The sequence below is a fragment of the Nerophis ophidion genome, linkage group LG20, assembly GCF_033978795.1.
Source record: "Nerophis ophidion isolate RoL-2023_Sa linkage group LG20, RoL_Noph_v1.0, whole genome shotgun sequence".
In the NCBI taxonomy this organism is placed as follows: Eukaryota; Metazoa; Chordata; class Actinopteri; order Syngnathiformes; family Syngnathidae; genus Nerophis; species Nerophis ophidion.
In genome coordinates this window covers 43705303-43726226 of record NC_084630.1, presented here as the reverse complement: position 1 = coordinate 43726226, position 20924 = coordinate 43705303, and the positions used below count along the sequence as shown (strand labels likewise).

At 39.8% G+C, this 20924-nt stretch overlaps 1 protein-coding gene across 1 annotated transcript in view; it reads left to right on the top strand.

The window, feature by feature from the left end:
- Window positions 1–20924, top strand: part of pkd1a (polycystic kidney disease 1a) — a 204385-nt gene that overhangs the window by 167333 nt on the left and 16128 nt on the right. Inside the window, exons 52-54 of the mRNA XM_061881321.1 lie at window positions 158–329; window positions 407–697; window positions 6988–7122. Of these exons, the coding sequence (XP_061737305.1) occupies window positions 158–329; window positions 407–697; window positions 6988–7122 (598 nt within the window). The remainder of the gene's footprint in view (window positions 1–157; window positions 330–406; window positions 698–6987; window positions 7123–20924) is intronic.

Genomic DNA, 20924 nt, shown 5'->3' with positions numbered 1-20924 from the left:
ATTGTCCCTAAAGAATTACACTCGTTAAAACTTTGTTTTTGCAACGCGACTTATTTATCCCACTGATCCCACAATTTATGTTACCGATTAAATCTTTAAGTGATGAAAGTGAAACGAGTTTTCTTTGTAATGATTTATTATTTGTGTGTGTTTGTAGGAGCCGTGCCCTGTTTGTGGAGTTCTCGCTCTACAACATCAACACAAAACTCTTGGCAGTCTTCTCTTTTGTCTTCGAGTTCCCAGTTTCCGAGCGTGCTCAGTCTAGCCTTGACCTCATCGTCATCACCTTGTGGCCAATCACAGGGCTGGACCTGCAGCTCCTTTTAATGGTAAGCCATAACCACGCATACACCTCTGACTAAAGTCCACTTTTTGATTAATTGGTGATACATCTTCATCTTTCCAGATTGTCCTTCTCGCCTTGGTGTTATATTTCCTGCTCCGAGGGGTTTTGGGTGTCCTCCAAGAGGGTTACACCCACCTGCTGTCCACCTGGAGACTGCTGGGCGTCTGTAAACTTGTGCTGGCTGCATCTGTGTGCGGCCTGCATCTTAACCGCTGCGTCGTGGCCCAGCAGCAGTGGGCGTCGTACCTCAAGCACCCACGGGACGCCTTCACAGACTTCTACCCTCTTGCAAAGCAGACTCAGACGTACACCGTCATGGCGGCCATGCTTCTTTTAATACTGGTTCTCAAGGTGAGGGGGAATTTCCAAGAAAACAGATTTAGTTATGTTTCTTCTAGGTAGCTACAGTGGGGCAAAAAAGTATTTAGTCAGCCAGCGATTGTGCAAGTTCTCCCACTTCAAATGATGACAGAGGTCTGTAATTTTCATCATAGGTACACTTCAACTGTGAGAGACAGAATGTGGAAAAAAAATCCTGGAATTCACATTGTAGGAATTTTAAATAATTTATTTGTAAATGATGGTGGAAAATAAGTATTTGGTCAACCATTCAAAGCTCTCACTGATGAAAGGTTTTGGCTCAAAATCTCACGATACATGGCCCCATTCATTCTTTCCTTAACACGGATCAATCGTCCTGTCCCCTTAGCAGAAAAACAGCCCCAAAGCATGATGTTTCCACCCCCATGCTTCACAGTAGGTGTGGTGTTCTTGGGATGCAACTCAGTATTCTTCTTCCTCCAAACACAACGAGTTGAGTTAATACCAAAATGGATACATGGATGATACAGCAGAGGATTGGGAGAATAAATGGGTTGTACTTGTATAGCGCTTTTCTACCTTCAAGGTACTCAAAGCGCTTTGACACTACTTCCACATTTACCCATTCACACACACATTCACACACTGATGGAGGGAGCTGCCATGCAAGGCACTAACCAGCACCCATCAGGAGCAAGGGTGAAGTGTCTTGCTCAGGACACAACGGACGTGACGAGGTTGGTACTAGGTGGGATTTGAACCAGGGACCCTCGGGTTGCGCACGGCCACTCCCCCACTGCGCCACGCCGTCAGATGAAACCAAAATAGAACTTTTTGGTATAAACTCAACTCGTCGTGTTTTAAGGAAGAAGAATACTGAGTTGCATCCCAAGAACACCACACCTACTGTGAAGCATGGGGGTGGAAACATCATGCTTTGGGGCTGTTTTTTCCACACAGAAAGATCCCGAGCCCGGGATTGACCCCAGGACTACTCAGGACCTTCGTATTGTGAGGCAGATGCACTAACACCTCCTCTGCCGTGGTGTCCATATATATATATATATATATATATATATATATATATATATATATATTCTTCAATAATTGACTTAAAGAATACACACTTGACACCCGACACTGCGGCTGGAGCGCGATGATGTCACGTTATTGATGGGAAAATGCATTTAATATGATTTGCCTGAGCAGCTAGAAAATAGATTAGAAAAGAGAAATTTAAAAAATAAACTTTCGTAGTTTGGGGAACACTGATCTAAACTTTATCGCTGCCGGGTATTTTTTTCTATACTTTTATCGTAATTTTTTTTAGGATGTGTTTGTTCTATTTTTGGCCAAAGCAAGACAAAGAAAACAATCTGAAGTTGTCTTTATTTTTTAGTTTTAATGCCATGATTTTAATAGTCCGGCCCGCGTGTGCGCAGACTTCCCTCCATGCGGCCCCTGAGCTCAAATGGGTTGGACACCCCTGAGTATTACAGTATATGTAACCGCTGCAGCAAAGACAAATGGCAGCATAAAATGTGGAGTAGATGCAGCAGAAAATGGACATTATAAACAAAGAGAGGTTGCTAACGAAGAAGCAACAAATTGAAAAAAAAAACTTGAGACTTACCGTGGGCCGAATTTTGGACGCAGTAGTTTGGGGACCCCTGCTTTCGAGTCTGTTCAGTAAAAAACTTATCAATCAATATTTACTTATATAGCCCTAAATCACTAGTGTCTCAAAGGGCTGCACAAACCACCACGACATCCTCGGTAGGCCCACATAAGGGCAAGGAAAACTCACACCCAGTGGGACATTGGTGACAATAATGACCCAGTGGGACATCGGTGACAATAATGACTATGAGAACCTTGGAGAGGAGGAAAGCAATGGATGTCGAGCGGGTCTAACATGATACTGTGAAAGTTCAATCCACAATGGATCCAACACAGTCGCGAGAGTCCAGTCCAAAGCGGATCCAACACAGCAGCGAGAGTCCCGTTCACAGCGGAGCCAGCAGGAAACCATCCCAAGCGTAGGCGGACCAGCAGCGCAGAGATGTCCCCAGCCGATACACAGGCAAGCAGTACATGGCCACCGGATCGGACCGGACCCCCTCCATACGGGAGAGTGGGACATAGAAGAAAAAGAAAAGAAACGGCAGATCAACTGGTCTAAAAAGGGAGTCTATTTAAAGGCTAGAGTATACAAATGAGTTTTAAGGTGAGACTTAAATGCTTCTACTGAGGTAGCATCTCGAACTGTTACCGGGAGGGCATTCCAGAGTACTGGAGCCCGAACGGAAAACGCTCTATAGCCCGCAGACTTTTTTTGGGCTTTGGGAATCACTAATAAATATTAAATGTTTAAATAAGGTTTAAATATGAGAGAGAAAACATTTTTGTTGCAAATTCCTAAAAATAAAACAGTAGAGTGCTCCTTAGATCAGTGTGAACACATTGCCAGATCCTTTGATCCACCTTTTAACCTTGCTAGCAAACATAGAACACTTTAGTCCTAACCTGTGTTTTACGTAACTTAGGCGTGCCTCAAGACACCCTTTTAAGTAACTAAGGTGTCGCTGTAGCTTGTTTACTTCCAATGCAGTCACTAGTCATTTGTTCAACTTTTTTAGTTATACTAGTGGTGTTCCTCAAGGTTCCATTTTAGGTCCTCTCTTTTTCATCATTTGGGCTATTCAACTGGTGGCCCGTGAGTTTGGTTCCAAAAATTTGTGAGACTCACATTTTTGCAGCAGATTCTTAAAAACAGTAGAGGGCTGTCAGCTATTTTGCAGAATGTACTTCAAAACAGACAAAATAAATAGACTAATACAGTGGTTCTTTGCCTTCTTGGAGGTCCTGAAGCCCACCGGTCTCACAATCGCATTCACCGAACCCTTCTTTAGTGAAGAATAAAATGTATTTTTTCTCACATTCAAGACAAAGTTATATGTTTGTTTTTTTACTGGTGCACAAAATGAACCGTGGATGAACATCATCTTGCAGCCCTTTGAGACACTAGTGATTTAGGGCTATATAAGTAAACATTGATTGATTGATTGTTCAAAGAACAAAACCAACACAGTGCATGAACTCAAAACAAATTACACACCTGCAAATCAGATGGAAAATTAGAGGGAACATTGTTTGGGGGTATCTATAATACGGCGATAGGGAAACGTTTTTATTTACACGATGAGTCGGATTTGTCTTGACCTCCGCCGAACCCTTGTGGTTCGATCGAACCCATGTTAAGAACCACTGGACTAATATGTAGAGATGTCCAATAATATCGGACTGCTGATCTTATCGGCCGATAAATGCTTTAAAATGTAATATCGGAAATTATTGGTATCGGTTTCAAAAAGTAAAATGCAGGACTTTTTTAAACGCTGCTGTTTACACAGAGGTAGGGAGAAGTTCAGAGCGCTAATAAACCTTAAAGGCGCTGCCTTTGCGTGCCGGACCAATCACATAATATCTACGGCTTTTCTCACACACAAGTGAATACAATGCATACTTGGGCAACAGCCATACAGGTCACAATGAGGGTGGCCGCATAAACAACTTTAACACTGTTACAACAATTTGCCATACTGTGAACCCACACCAAACAAGGATGACAAACACATTTCAGGAGAACATTCACACCGTAAGACAACATTAACACAACAGAACAAATACCCAGACCCCCTTGCAGCACTAACTCTTCCGGGACGTTACAATATACACCCCCCACCCTGCCCACCTCAACCTCCTCATGCTCTCTCAGGGAGAGCATGTCCCAAATTCCAAGTTGCTGTTTTGAGGCATGTTAAAAAAAAATAATGCACTTTGTGACTTCAATAATAAATATGGCAGTGCCATGTTGGCATTTTTTTCCATAACTTGAGTTGATTTATTTTGTAAAAGCTTGTTACATTGTTTAATGCATCCAGCGGGGCATCACAACAAAATTAGGCATAATAATGTGTTCATTCCACGACTGTATATATCAGTATCGGTTGATGTCGGAATCGGTAATTAAGAGTTGGACAATATCGGCAAAATAGCCAATGTCGGACATCTCTACTAATATGAAATGTCTCCTGTCGAGCACACTGGTTCTTTGGAATGTACAAAATAAGAATGATAATGAAGGGAGAAATCCGGCCCCCAAATATTTGGGTTTCTGGAAATGTCGGCCCCAATACTAATCAGTTGAATATTCCTGGTCTAAAAAGTGACCAATCATAAAGTCGGAGAGTTTCTGGGCCGCTCCTAATCCCAAAAGGGTGGGACTGAGCGCGTCGTGAGCGTAAACATAGTCCTGGTGGGAGCAAAAAGTCGCCGAGCGTGCCTAGAGAGTCTGTGTGCGTGCAAAATCACAGTGTTTCGTTTTTATGCGTAACGATTTTGGCACTGTTTTGACGCCATGTTATCTCAATAACAAAAGTAGTGTATTATTGCTAAGTGGCTCATTTATACGTGTGCAAAGTATTTCATACAAAATGACATTTTGGTCATGAAATAGACTAGAATAGAATTTAAAGTACTTTATTGATCCCTGGAGGAAATTCAGCACCACAGTTCGCTCACAATAAACAATAATAATAATAAATCAATCAATCAATCAATCAATCAATGTTTATTTATATAGCCCCAAATCACAAATGTCTCAAAGGACTGCACAAATCATTACGACTACAACATCCTCGGAAGAACCCACAAAAGGGCAAGGAAAACTCACACCCAGTGGGCAGGGAGAATTCACATCCAGTGGGACGCCAGTGACAATGCTGACTATGAGAAACCTTGGAGAGGACCTCAGATGTGGGCAACCCCCCCCCCTCTAGGGGACCGAAAGCAATGGATGTCGAGCGGGTCTAACATGATACTGTGAAAGTTCAATCCATAGTGGCTCCAAGACAGCAGTGAGAGTCCCGTCCACAGGAAACCATCTCAAGCGGATCAGCAGCGTAGAGATGTCCCCAACCGATACAGGCGAGCGGTCCATCCTGGGTCCCGACGAGCGGTCCATCCTGGGTCTCGACTCTGGACAGTCAGTACTTCATCCATGGTCATCGGACCGGACCCCCTCCACAAGGGAGGGGGGGACATAGGAGAAAGAAAAGAAGCGGCAGATCAACTGGTCTAAAAAGGAGGTCTATTTAAAGGCTAGAGTATACAGATGAGTTTTAAGGTGAGACTTAAATGCTTCTACTGAGGTAGCATCTTGAACTGTTACCGGCAGGGCATTCCAGAGTACTGGAGCTCGAACGGAAAACGCTCTATAGCCCGCAGACTTTTTTTGAGCTCTAGGAATCACTAATAAGCCGGAGTCTTTTGAACGCAGATTTCTTGCCGGGACATATGGTACAATACAATCGGCAAGATAGGCTGGAGCTAGACCGTGTAGTATTTTATACGTAAGTAGTAAAACCTTAAAGTCACATCTTAAGTGCACAGGAAGCCAGTGCAGGTGAGTCAGTACAGGTATATATGTATGTATATATGTATATAAAGGTATATACAGTACAGGCGTAATATGATCAAACTTTCTTGTTCTTGTCAAAAGTCTAGCAGCCGCATTTTGTACCAACTGTAATCTTTTAATGCTAGACATGGGGAGACCCGAAAATAATACGTTACAGTAATCGAGACGAGACGTCACAAACGCATGGATAATGATCTCGGCGTCTTTAGTGGACAAAATGGAGCGAATTTTAGCGATATTACGGAGATGAAAGAAGGCCGTTTTAGTAATATATGACATACGTATATTATATATATAATATATGAATAATATATTCTACATATATTCTACATTTAAGTGCAGTCAAGGAACATATGCATTATACAGTCTGATGGCTGTCGGTATGAAGGACCTCCTTTGTTGTTCCGTGTTACATTTTGGGAGTCTGAGCCTTCCACTGAACGGGCTCATTCTCTCCGCAAGGTCAGAGAGTCCAGCTCCACTCCCACCACGTTACTGGCCTTCTCTACCAACCAAGCAAATCAATATACGCACTAAAGTATATTGACAGTGGAAGTGTGTGTTTTACCAAAGGATTAGTTGCATTGACACTGTGGTACATCCTCCATGTGATTCCCACCTTTGTAAACACGCACACTTCACTACTTATCATGCAACACATGTTTTTTTAGTGTGTGAGCAAACTGTCAGCGATTACTGTTGGCAGTGCAGCACAACACGTGGACAACATCTGCTGAGTCAATGTTCTGCAATAAATACATAAATCAGAGGACCATGCCTTTTAATATGTTGGACGTTTTCCTTTAATACATTTTGTTCCCTCCGTGTGATCATGCAGGCCTCCCATCAGTTGCGCTTCCTGCGAGAGTGGGCCGTCTTTGGAAGAGCTCTGCGGCGCTCGGTCTGGGAGTTGCTGGGGGTCGCTCTGGCCTTGCTGCTGATGTTGTTGGCATACTCACATGCAGGACACCTGGTCAGTGTTTATCCCTCTCATCTGCAATACTTTCTATAAATAGAAACTGACATAACATTCTTCTTCATGCCTTATCCTGACATTTTTTTCGTAACGCGTGTAGTCATCAGGCCTGATCTGTGGACATACTGCAGCAAGGTTTAACAACAATAGATTACATTCACTTTACAATTAAAGGCCTACTGAAAGCCACTACTAGCGACCATGCAGTCTGATAGTTTATATATCAATGATGAAATATTAACATTGCAACACATGCCAATACGGTCCAGTACATATTCCGTACAATTGACCACTAAATGGTAACACCCCAATAAGTTTTTCAACGTTAATCAATTACTTAATAAATGACCAAGTCGAGGTGATCTACCTCATATATACATACACACACATATCATTTATACACACACATATTATATATATATATATACAGTATATATATATATATACATACATTTATATATACAGTATATAATTTATATTTATTTATTTTGCCGTTTTTGTTCACATGTTGAAGGTGTTTTAATGAATATATATGCATGTTTAACATATAGATTCCTATCTTTCATGAAGACAAGAATATAAGTTGGTGTATTACCTGATTCTGATGACTTGCATTGATTGGAATCAGACGTTCACGTTTTCCAATGGAGGAGAAAAAAAGTTCCTCTTTTCTGTCTAATACCACATGAAAGTCGTTGGTTTTTGGCATCTTATTTGTCCAGCTTCCATATTTGTTTTTATACACTTTACAAGAAATACATTGGCGGCAAACTCCGTAGCTTGCTAGCTTGTTTGCGCTGGCTTTCGGAGACTCTTATTTTGTTAGCGCAGGCGCGATGGAGCGGCGCTTTTATTGTGAAGACAGGAACTGTGCGATCAGTCTTTAGGCTTTTGACGGGAAGTACGGTTGAAATAAAAAGTGTCTTTTTTCCTTTACACTTTTGATTGATTGATTGATTGATTGCACAGTACAGTACATATTCCGTACAATTGACCACTAAATGGTAACACCCCAATAAGTTTTTCAACGTTTATCATTTACTTAGTAAATGACCAAGTTGAGGTGATCTACCTCATATATACATACACACACATATCATTTATACACACACATATTATATATATATACAGTATATATATATATATATATATACATACATTTATATATACAGTATATAATTTATATTTATTTATTTTGCCGTTTTTTGTTCACATGTTGAAGGTGTTTTAATGAATATACATGCATGTTTAACATATAGATTCCTATATTTCATGAAGACAAGAATATAAGTTGGTGTATTACCTGATTCTGATGACTTGCATTGATTGGAATCAGACGTCCACGTTTTCAAATGGAGGAGAAAAAAAGTTCCTCTTTTCTGTCTAATACCACATGAAAGTTGTTGGTTTTTGGCATCTTATTTGTCCAGCTTCCATATTGGTTTTTATACACTTTACAAGAAATACATTGGCGGCAAACTCCGTAGCTTGCTAGCTTGTTTGCGCTGGCTTTCGGAGACTCTTATTTTGTTAACGCAGGCGCGATGGAGCGGCGCTTTTATTGTGAAGACAGGAACTGTGCGATCAGTCTTTAGGCTTGTGTCGGGAAGTACGGTTGAAATAAAAAGTGTCTTTTTTCCTTTACACTTTTGATTTTGTTGATTGATTGATTGCACAGTACAGTACATATTCCGTACAATTGACCACTAAATGGTAACACTCCAATAAGTTTTTCAACGTTTATCATTTACTTAGTAAATGACCAAGTTGAGGTGATCTACCTCATATATACATACACACACATATCATTTATACACACACATATTATATATATATACAGTATATATATATATATATATATATATATATACATACATTTATATACACAGTATATAATTTATATTTATTTATTTTGCCGTTTTTGTTGACATGTTGAAGGTGTTTTAATGAATATACATGCATGTTTAACATATAGATTCCTATCTTTAATGAAGACAAGAATATAAGTTGGTGTATTACCTGATTCTGATGACTTGCATTGATTGGAATCAGACGTCCACGTTTTCAAATGGAGGAGAAAAAAAGTTCCTCTTTTCTGTTTAATACCACATGAAAGTCGTTGGTTTTTGGCATCTTATTTGTCCAGCTTCCATATTCGTTTTTATACACTTTACAAGAAATACATTGGCGGCAAACTCCGTAGCTTGCTAGCTTGTTTGCGCTGGCTTTCGGAGACTCTTATTTTGTTAACGCAGGCGCGATGGAGCGGCACTTTTATTGTGAAGACAGGAACTGTGCGATCAGTCTTTAGGCTTTTGACGGGAAGTACGGTTGAAATAAAAAGTGTCTTTTTTCCTTTACACTTTTGATTGATTGATTGAAACTTTTATTAGTAGATTGCACAGTACAGTACATATTCCGTACAATTGACCACTAAATGGTAACACCCCAATAAGTTTTTCAACTTGTTTAAGTTGGGTCATGTGACCGCCTGGCTCTGTTTGATTGGTCCAACGTCACCAGTGACTGCATTTGATTGGTGAAACGCAGGCATGTGTGGATTCTACTTTGAAGCTCCGTCATTAACCAAAATAAACAAACATTAATAGATCGATTTAAAAAAGTAGCGAGTAATGAGCTGAATGTAGAATAATGGAACGGAGTAAAAGTAGCGTTTCTTCTCTATCAATCAATCAATCAATGTTTACTTATATAGCCCTAAATCACTAGTGTCTCAAAGGGCTGCACAAACCACTACGACATCCTCGGTAGGCCCACATAAGGGCAAGGAAAACTCACACCCAGTGGGACGTCGGTGACAATGATGACTATGAGAACCTTGGAGAGGAGGAAAGCAATGGATGTCGAGCGGGTCTAACATGATACTGTGAAAGTTCAATCCACAATGGATCCAACACAGTCGCGAGAGTCCAGTCCAAAGAGGATCCAAGACACAGCAGCGAGAGTCCCGTTCACAGCGGAGCCAGCAGGAAACCATCCCAAGCGTAGGCGGACCAGCAGCGCAGAGATGTCCCCAGCCGATACACAGGCAAGCAGTACATGGCCACCGGATCGGACCGGACCCCCTCCACACGGGAGAGTGGGACATAGAAGAAAAAGAAAAGAAACGGCAGATCAACTGGTCTAAAAAGGGAGTCTATTTAAAGGCTAGAGTATACAAATGAGTTTTAAGGTGAGACTTAAATGCTTCTACTGAGGTGGCATCTCGAACTGTTACCGGGAGGGCATTCCAGAGTACTGGAGCCCGAACGGAAAACGCTCTATAGCCCGCAGACTTTTTTTGGGCTTTGGGAATCACTAATAAGCCGGAGTCCTTTGAACGCAGATTTCTTGCCGGGACATATGGTACAATACAATCGGCAAGATAAGATGGAGCTAGACCGTGTAGTATTTTATACGTAAGTAGTAAAACCTTAAAGTCACATCTTAAGTGCACAGGAAGCCAGTGCAGGTGAGCCAGTATAGGTATATATGTATGTATATATGTATATAAAGGTATATACAGTATAGGTATATATGTATGTATATAAAGGTATATACAGTATAGGTATATATGTATGTATATATGTATATAAAGGTATATACAGTATAGGTATATATGTATGTATATATGCATATAAAGGTATATACAGTATAGGCGTAATGTGATCAAACTTTCTTGTTCTTGTCAAAAGTCTAGCAGCCGCATTTTGTACCAACTGTAATCTTTTAATGCTAGACATGGGGAGACCCGAAAATAATACGTTACAGTAGTCGAGGCGAGACGTAACAAACGCATAGATAATGATCTCAGCGTCTTTAGTGGACAGAATGGAGCGAATTTTACCGATGTTACGTAGATGAAAGAAGGCCGTTTTAGTAACGCTTTTAATGTGTGCCTCAAAGGAGAGAGTTGGGTCGAAGATAATACCCAGATTCTTTACCGTGTCGCCTTGTTTAATTGTTTGGTTGTCAAATGTTAGAGTTGTATTATTAAATAGAGGTCGGTGTCTAGCAGGACCGATAATCAGCATTTCCGTTTTTTTGGCGTTGAGTTGCAAAAAGTTAGCGGACATCCATTGTTTAATTTCATTAAGACACGCCTCCTATAAATATACTCAAGTAAAAGTAAAAGTATGTTGCATAAAAACTACTCTTAGAAGTACAATTTATCCCAAAAGTTACTCAAGTAAATGTAACGGAGTAAATGTAGCGCGTTACTACCCACCTCTGGTAAAGAGTAAGTGTTTTGTTTCACTATCATTGTGGTTTAGTGTAAGCGGTTCTCAAGCCGAGTGGTTAAAGCAGCTATCTTCCAATCAAAGGGAAGGGAGTTGATCGGTCAGGTCCATCCATGGCTAACTTGGAAATCTCCACTCACAGTTTTATATCATAGTTTACCGTGAACGGTTCGCAATTAAATATGTTATTGGGGCCTGAAATCTCACTTACAGTGGGCCAAGGATAGCTAAGTAGTGGAAGCAGCTACCTCCCAATCAAAGGGTACAGGGTTCAAATCCCAGTCATGACCATCCATAACTAGGAAAGCTCCAGCCGGATGAGGTAGTATTTTATATCATAGATTACCAAGACAGGTTCGCAATTAAATATGTCATTGGGGCCCGAAATTTGTCTGTATGAAGTTCAAGGGTAGCTGAGTAGTTCAAGCAGCTATCTACAAATCAAAGGGGTCTGGGTTCAAATCCCAGTCAGGTCCATTGGTAACTATGAAAACTCCAGCGGCAAGAGTAAATATTTTATCTCATTGTTTACTGAGAGAGATTCGCAAATAAATATGTCATTGGGGCCCGAAATCTATCCTTCAGACATCTAAGGATAGCTGAATGGTTAAAGCAGCTAACTCCCAATCCAAGAGTGCAAGGATCAAATCCCTGCCAGGTTCATTGCTAACTATGAAAACTCCAGCAGCAAGAATAAATGTTTTATATTATAGCTCACTGAGACAGGTTCGCGATTAAATATGTCATTGGGGCCCGAAATCTTGTCAAAAGAAGACCAGGGATAGCGGAATGGTTAAAGCTCCTAACTCCCAATCAAAGGGCACTGGGTTCAAATCCCAGGCAAGTTGATTGGTAACTAGGAAAGCTATTGTTTTGTATCATAGTTTACTGAGACAGGTTATCAATTGAATATGTCATTGGGGCCCGAAATCTGTCCTTCAGAAGACCAAGAATAGCTGAATGGTTAAACAGCTAGCTCCCAATCAAAGGGTCCTGGGTTCAATCCCAGTCAGGTCCATTGGTAACTATGAAATCTACAGCGGCAAGAGTAAATATTTTATCTCATTGTTTACTGAGAGAGATTCGCAAATAAATATGTCATTGGGGCCCGAAATCTAACCTTAAGACATCTAAGGATAGCTGAATGGTTAAAGCAGCTAACTCCCAATCCAAGAGTGCAAGGATCAAATCCCTGCCAGGTTCACTGCTAACTATGAAAACTCCAGCAGCAAGAGTAAATGTTTTATATTATAGCTCACAGAGACAGGTTCGCGATTAAATATGTCATTGGGGCCCGAAATCTAGTCAAAGGAAGACCAGGGATAGCTGAATGGTTAAAGCTCCTAACTCCCAATCAAAGGGCACTGGGTTCAAATCCAAGGCAAGTTGATTGGTAACTAGGAAAGCTATTGTTTTGTATCATAGTTTACTGAGACAGGTTATCAATTGAATATGTCATTGGGGCCCGAAATCTGTCCTTCAGAAGACCAAGAATAGCTGAATGGTTAAACAGCTAGCTCCCAATCAAAGGGTCCTGGGTTCAATCCCAGTCAGGTCGATCGGCTTGCCAAGCCAAGGGGTGTGGGGTGGTGGACAATGTGGGGGTGTATCACCTCCCCCACACAAAGTAAAGCTAAGTGGTAGCTGGTTAATTAACTTATAGTTAAAAAGGTAAGTATGGGTAATAATAACAATAAATAGTCTATAGTCCAAAAGTCTAAGGGTAACCTCGGGGGTTAGCTCCTCCTGTGGCTAAAGTTGGCAAGTGGACCATCAGGTAATTCCTGGCTGGGATGGGTGGGAATAGGAACATGAATAATTAATCAGTGTGAGTGTTGACCAATCAGCTCTCCTCGGTCTGACCAACAATTAGTTAATAAAAAAATAAATACAACAAATTGGAATGATTGAAGAGAGAAAAAAATTCTAATTGGATAATGAAAAATAAATGGGTGGACGAATCCTCCTGACTAGCTGTAATTGAATAATAATAATAATAATAATTGGATGATGAAAAAAAGATAAAGCATCATTTTAATAAATGCAATTAACTTTTCTTAATAGTGTTTTTAATATTATCCATCCTTCTTTACATTCATCCAATCTTTTTTTTTCTTTTATCATTATCCAATTGGATTTTTTTCTCTCTTCAATTACTCCAATTTGTTGTACTTATTGGCACTTTTTTTTTTTTAATTAACTAATTGACTATTTGTTGGTCAGACCGAGGAGAGCTGATTGGTCAACACTCACACTGATTAATTATTCATGTTCCTATTCCCACCCATCCCAGCCAGGAATTACCGATGGTCCACTTGCCAACTTTAGCCACAGGAGGAGCTAACCCCCGAGGTTACCCTTAGACTTTTGGACTATAGACTATTTATTGTTATTATTACCCATACTTACCTTTTTAACTATAAGTTAATTAACCAGCTACCACTTAGCTTTACTTTGTGTGGGGGAGGTGATACACCCCCACATTGTCCACCACCCCACACCCCTTGGCTTGGCAAGCCGATCGACCTGACTGGGATTGAACCCAGGACCCTTTGATTGGGAGCTAGCTGTTTAACCATTCAGCTATTCTTGGTCTTCTGAAGGACAGATTTCGGGCCCCAATGACATATTCAATTGATAACCTGTCTCAGTAAACTATGATACAAAACAATAGCTTTCCTAGTTACCAATCAACTTGCCTGGGATTTGAACCCAGTGCCCTTTGATTGGGAGTTAGGAGCTTTAACCACTCAGCTATGCCTGGTCTTCTTTTGACAAGATTTCGGGCCCCAATGACATATTTAATCGCGAACCTGTCTCTGTGAGCTATAATATAAAACATTTACTCTTGCTGCTGGAGTTTTCATAGTTAGCAGTGAACCTGGCAGGGATTTGATCCTTGCACTCTTGTATTGTGAGCTAGCTGCTTTAACCATTCAGCTATCCTTAGATGGCTGAAGGATAGATTTCGGGCCCCAATGACATATTTATTTGCGAATCTCTCTCAGTAAACAATGAGGTAAAATATTTACTCTTGCCGCTGGAGATTTCATAGTTACCAATCAATTTGCCTGGGATTTGAACCCAGTGCCCTTTGATTGGGAGCTAGCTGCTTTAACCACTCAGCTATCCCTGGTCTTCTTTTGACAAGATTTCGGGCCCCAATGACATATTTAATCGCGAACCTGTCTCTGTGAGCTGTAATATAAAACATTTACTCTTGCTGCTGGAGTTTTCATAGTTAGCAGTGAACCTGGCAGGGATTTGATCCTTGCACTCTTGGATTTGGAGTTAGCTGCTGTAACCACTCAGCTATCCTTAGTCTTCTTAGAGGAAGATTTCGGGCCCCAATGACATATTTAATTGAGCACCTGTCCCACTACTGAAAAAGAAACACTGAGTCCTTACTGAGATTTGAACCCAGTTCCCCTTGCTTGATGGTCAACAGTGTTAACCACTCAGCTGTCCTGGGTCTTATTAGGCTGTGAATTCGGGGCCCTAATGACAAATGTAATCAAGGACTTCTTTCTCTCTCATTTTACCAAAACTAATGGTGAGGAAGTACTAGCAGACATTCCATGCAGTGTAGACCGACATAAATCCCAGCCAGAGTTAAATTGCTCTCACTACTGATGTTTGGACAAGTGTAGCCCACCTTGGCAATACATGCCACTACATTGGAGACTCGAACATGAAGTCAATCTGCCTTACCACCATGCCACTAGAGGAAAGATATTCAGCATCCAACATTGCAGAATGGTTGGAAATTGTAGTAGCCAGCTTTGAAATTCCCCTAAGCAAAATTATTGCTATTGTGCAGGACAATGGTGCACTTTATAAAAAAAACAAAAACATTTTTGTAACACTTGCCTTGTTTTATTCGGCAAGTCAAAAGGACATGGAGCCAGTATGCTGTTTTTTTAAATAAAGTATTGGAAATGTTAGAAATGTAGTTTGTCTCTTTTGTCCGATTATTAATCGATTAATCGAAGTAATAATCCACAGATTAATCGATTATCAAATTAATCATTAGTTGTAGCCCCAATAAATATATGTGTGTATATATATATATATATATATATATATATATATATATATATATATATATATGTGTGTGTGTGTGTGTGTATACAGAGGTGGGTAGAGTAGCCAGAAATTGTACTCAAGTAAGAGTACTGTTACTTTAGAGATTTATTACTCAAGTAAAAGTAAGGAGTAGTCATCCAAATATTCACTTGAGTAAAAGTAAAAAGTATGTTGGGAAAAAACTACTCAAGTACTGAGTAACTGATGAGTAACCTGTTTGTTTAATAATTACGGCAACAAATAATGCACAAAAACATAAAAATAGCAATGAGCAAATTCAGAGCCAGGAATATCTCTTAAGCAACTAAAACAATAATATATATTAAATAATGCATTAAAATAAAAACAATTAAGGCAATTTGAGCCACAATAACTTAACAGTACCATTGGCTCAGTAGGCATTTATTGATTGATTGATTGATTGATTGATTGATTGAAACTTTTATTAGTAGATTGCACAGTACAGTACATATTCCGTACAATTGACCACTAAATGGTAACACCCCAATAAGTTTTTCAACGTTAATCAATTACTTAATAAATGACCAAGTCGAGGTGATCTACCTCATATATACATACACACACATATCATATATATATATATATATATATATACAGTATATAATTTATAGTTTTTTATTTTGCCGTTTTTGTTGAAATGTTGAGGGTGTTTTAATGAATATACATGCATGTTTAACATATAGATTCCTATCTTTCATGAAGACAAGAATATAAGTTGGTGTATTACCTGATTCTGATGACTTGCATTGATTGGAATCAGACGTCCACGTTTTCAAATGGAGGACAAAAAAAGCTCCTCTTTTCTGTCTAATACCACATGAAAGTCGTTGGTTTTTGGCATCTTATTTGTCCAGCTTCCATATTCGTTTTTATACACTTTACAAGAAATACATTGGCGGCAAACTCCGTAGCTTGCTAGCTTGTTTGCGCTGGCTTTCGGAGACTCTTATTTTGTTAGCGCAGGCGCGATGGAGCGGCGCTTTTATTGTGAAGACAGGAACTGTGCGATCAGTCTTTAGGCTTTGGACGGGAAGTACGGTTGAAATAAAAAGTGTCTTTTTTCCTTTACACTTTTGATTGATTGATTGAAACTTTTATTAGTAGATTGCACAGTACAGTACATATTCCGTACAATTGACCACTAAATGGTAACACCCCAATAAGTTTTTCAACGTTAATCAATTACTTAATAAATGACCAAGTAGAGGTGATCTACCTCATATATACATACACACACATATCATATATATACAGAATATAATTTATAGTTTTTTATTTTGCCGTTTTTGTTCACATGTTGAAGGTGTTTTAATAAATATACATGCATGTTTAACATATAGATTCCTATCTTTCATGAAGACAAGAATATAAGTTAGTGTATTACCTGATTCTGATGACTTGCATTGATTGGAATCAGACAGTATAGTGCTGATAATGTCAACATTTTCAAATGGAGGAGAAAAAAAGTTCCTCCTTTCTGTCTAATACCACATGAAAGTCGTTGGTTTTTGGCATCTTATTTGTCCAGCTTCCATATTCGTTTTTATACACTTTACAAGAAATACATTGGCGGCAAACTCCGTAGCTTGCTAGCTTGTTTGCGCTGGCTTTCGGAGACTCTTATTTTGTTAGCGCAGGCGCGATGGAGCGGCGCTTTTATTGTGAAGACAGGAACTGTGCGGTCAGTCTTTAGGCTTTTGACGGGAAGTACGGTTGAAATAAAAAGTGTCTTTTTTCCTTTACACTTTTGATTGATTGATTGATTGATTGATACTTTTATTATTATATTGCACAGTACAGTACATATTCTGCACAATTGACCACTAAATGGTAACACCCCAATAAGTTTTTCAACTTGTTTAAGTCGGGTCATGTGACCGCCTGGCTCTGTTTGATTGGTCCAACGTCACCAGTGACTGCATTTGATTGGTGAAACGCAGGCATGTGTGGATTCTACTCTGTCATTAACCAAAACAAACATTAATAGATCGATTAAAAAAAGTAGCGAGTAATGAGATGAATGTAGAATAATGGAATGGAGTAAAAGTAGCGTTTCTTCTCTATAAATATACTCAAGTAAAAGTGAAAGTATGTTGCATAAAAACTACTCTTAGAAGTACAATTTATCCCAAAAGTTACTCAAGTAAATGTAACGGAGTAAATGTAGCGCGTTACTACCCACCTCTGGTAAAGAGTAAGTGTTTTGTTTCACTATCATTGTGGTTTAGTGTAAGCGGTTCTCAAGCCGAGTGGTTAAAGCAGCTATCTTCCAATCAAAGGGAAGGGAGTTGATCGGTCAGGTCCATCCATGGCTAACTTGGAAATCTTCACTCACAGTTTTATATCATAGTTTACCGTGAACGGTTCGCAATTAAATATGTTATTGGGGCCTGAAATCTCACTTACAGTGGGCCAAGGATAGCTAAGTAGTGGAAGCAGCTACCTCCCAATCAAAGGGTACAGGGTTCAAATCCCAGTCATGACCATCCATAACTAGGAAAGCTCCAGCCGGATGAGGTAGTATTTTATATCATAGATTACCAAGACAGGTTCGTAATTAAATATGTCATTGGGGCCCGAAATTTGTCTGTATGAAGTTCAAGGGTAGCTGAGTAGTTCAAGCAGCTATCTACAAATCAAAGGGGTCTGGGTTCAAATCCCACCCAGGTCCATTGGTAACTATGAAAGCTCCAGCGGCAAGAGTAAATATTTTATCTCATTGTTTACTGAGAGAGATTCGCAAATAAATATGTCATTGGGGCCCGAAATCTAACCTTAAGATATCTAAGGATAGCTGAATGGTTAAAGCTCCTAACTCCCAATCAAAGGGCACTGGGTTCAAATCCCAGGCAAGTTGATTGGTAACTAGGAAAGCTATTGTTTTGTATCATAGTTTACTGAGACAGGTTATCAATTGAATATGTCATTGGGGCCCGAAATCTGTCCTTCAGAAGACCGAGAATAGCTGAATGGTTAAACAGCTAGCTCCCAATCAAAGGGTCCTGGGTTCAATCCCACCCAGGTCCATTGGTAACTATGAAGGCTCCAGCGGCAAGAGTAAATATTTTATCTCATTGTTTACTGAGAGAGATTCGCAAATAAATATGTCATTGGGGCCCGAAATCTAACCTTAAGACATCCAAGGATAGCTGAATGGTTAAAGCAGCTAGCTCCCAATCCAAGAGTGCAAGGATCAAATCCCTGCCAGGTTCACTGCTAACTATGAAAACTCCAGCAGCAAGTGTAAATGTTTTATATTATATCTCACTGAGACAGGTTCGCGATTAAATATGTTATTGGGGCCCGAAATCTTGTCAAAAGAAGACCAGGGATAGCTGAATGGTTAAAGCTCCTAACTCCCAATCAAAGGGCACTGGGTTCAAATCCCAGGCAAGTTGATTGGTAACTAGGAAAGCTATTGTTTTGTATCATAGTTTACTGAGACAGGTTATCAATTGAATATGTCATTGGGGCCCGAAATCTGTCCTTCAGAAGACCAAGAATAGCTGAATGGTTAAACAGCTAGCTCCCAATCAAAGGGTCCTGGGTTCAATCCCAGTCAGGTCGATCGGCTTGCCAAGCCAAGGGGTGTGGGGTGGTGGACAATGTGGGGGTGTATCACCTCCCCCACACAAAGTAAAGCTAAGTGGTAGCTGGTTAATTAACTTATAGTTAAAAAGGTAAGTATGGGTAATAATAACAATAAATAGTCTATAGTCCAAAAGTCTAAGGGTAACCTCGGGGGTTAGCTCCTCCTGTGGCTAAAGTTGGCAAGTGGACCATCAGGTAATTCCTGGCTGGGATGGGTGGGAATAGGAACATGAATAATTAATCAGTGTGAGTGTTGACCAATCAGCTCTCCTCGGTCTGACCAACAATTAGTTCATAAAAAAATAAATACAACAAATTGGAATGATTGAAGAGAGAAAAAAATTCTAATTGGATAATGAAAAACAAAAGAAAAATAAATGGGTGGACGAATCCTCCTGACTAGCATGTAATTGAATAATAAAAAATATAAATGATGAATAATTGGATGATGAAAAAAAGATAAAGCATCATTTTAATAAATGATATGCAATTTAACTTTTCTTAATAGTGTTTTTAATATTATCCATCCTTATATTCATCCAATCTTTTTTTTTTCTTTTTCATTATCCAATTGGATTTTTTTCTCTCTTCAATTATTCCAATTTGTTGTACTTATTGGCACTTTTTTTTTTTTTATTAACTAATTGACTATTTGTTGGTCAGACCGAGGAGAGCTGATTGGTCAACACTCACACTGATTAATTATTCATGTTCCTATTCCCACCCATCCCAGCCAGGAATTACCGATGGTCCACTTGCCAACTTTAGCCACAGGAGGAGCTAACCCCCGAGGTTACCCTTAGACTTTTGGACTATAGACTATTTATTGTTATTATTACCCATACTTACCTTTTTAACTATAAGTTAATTAACCAGCTACCACTTAGCTTTACTTTGTGTGGGGGAGGTGATACACCCCCACATTGTCCACCACCCCACACCCCTTGGCTTGGCAAGCACGATCGACCTGACTGGGATTGAACCCAGGACCCTTTGATTGGGAGCTAGCTGTTTAACCATTCAGCTATTCTTGGTCTTCTGAAGGACAGATTTCGGGCCCCAATGACATATTCAATTGATTACCTGTCTCAGTAAACTATGACACAAAACAATAGCTTTCCTAGTTACCAATCAACTTGCCTGGGATTTGAACCCAGTGCCCTTTGATTGGGAGTTAGCTGCTTTAACCATTCAGCTATCCCTGGTCTTCTTTTGACAAGATTTCGGGCCCCAATGACATATTTAATTGCGAACCTGTCTCAGTGAGATATAATATAAAACATTTACTCTTGCTGCTGGAGTTTTCATAGTTAGCAGTGAACCTGGCAGGGATTTGATCATTGCACTCTTGGATTGTGAGCTAGCTGCTTTAACCATTCAGCTATCCTTAGATGTCTGAAGGATAGATTTCGGGCCCCAATGACATATTTATTTGCGAATCTCTCTCAGTAAACAATGAGGTAAAATATTTACTCTTGCCGCTGGAGATTTCCTAGTTACCAATCAATTTGCCTGGGATTTGAACCCAGTGCCCTTTGATTCGGAGCTAGCTGCTTTAACCATTCAGCTATCCTTAGTTTTCTTTAAATAAGATTTCGGGCCCCAATGACATATTTAATCGCGAACCTGTCTCAGTGAGCTGTAATATAAAACACTTACTCTTGCTGCTGGAGTTTTCATAGTTAGCAGTGAACCTGGCAGGGATTTGATCCTTGCACTCTTTGATTGTGAGTTAGCTACTGTAACCACTCAGCTATCCTTAGTCTTCTTAGAGGTAGATTTCGGGCCCCAATGACATATTTAATTGAGCACCTGTCCCACTACTGAAAAAGAAACACTGAGTCCTTACTGAGATTTGAA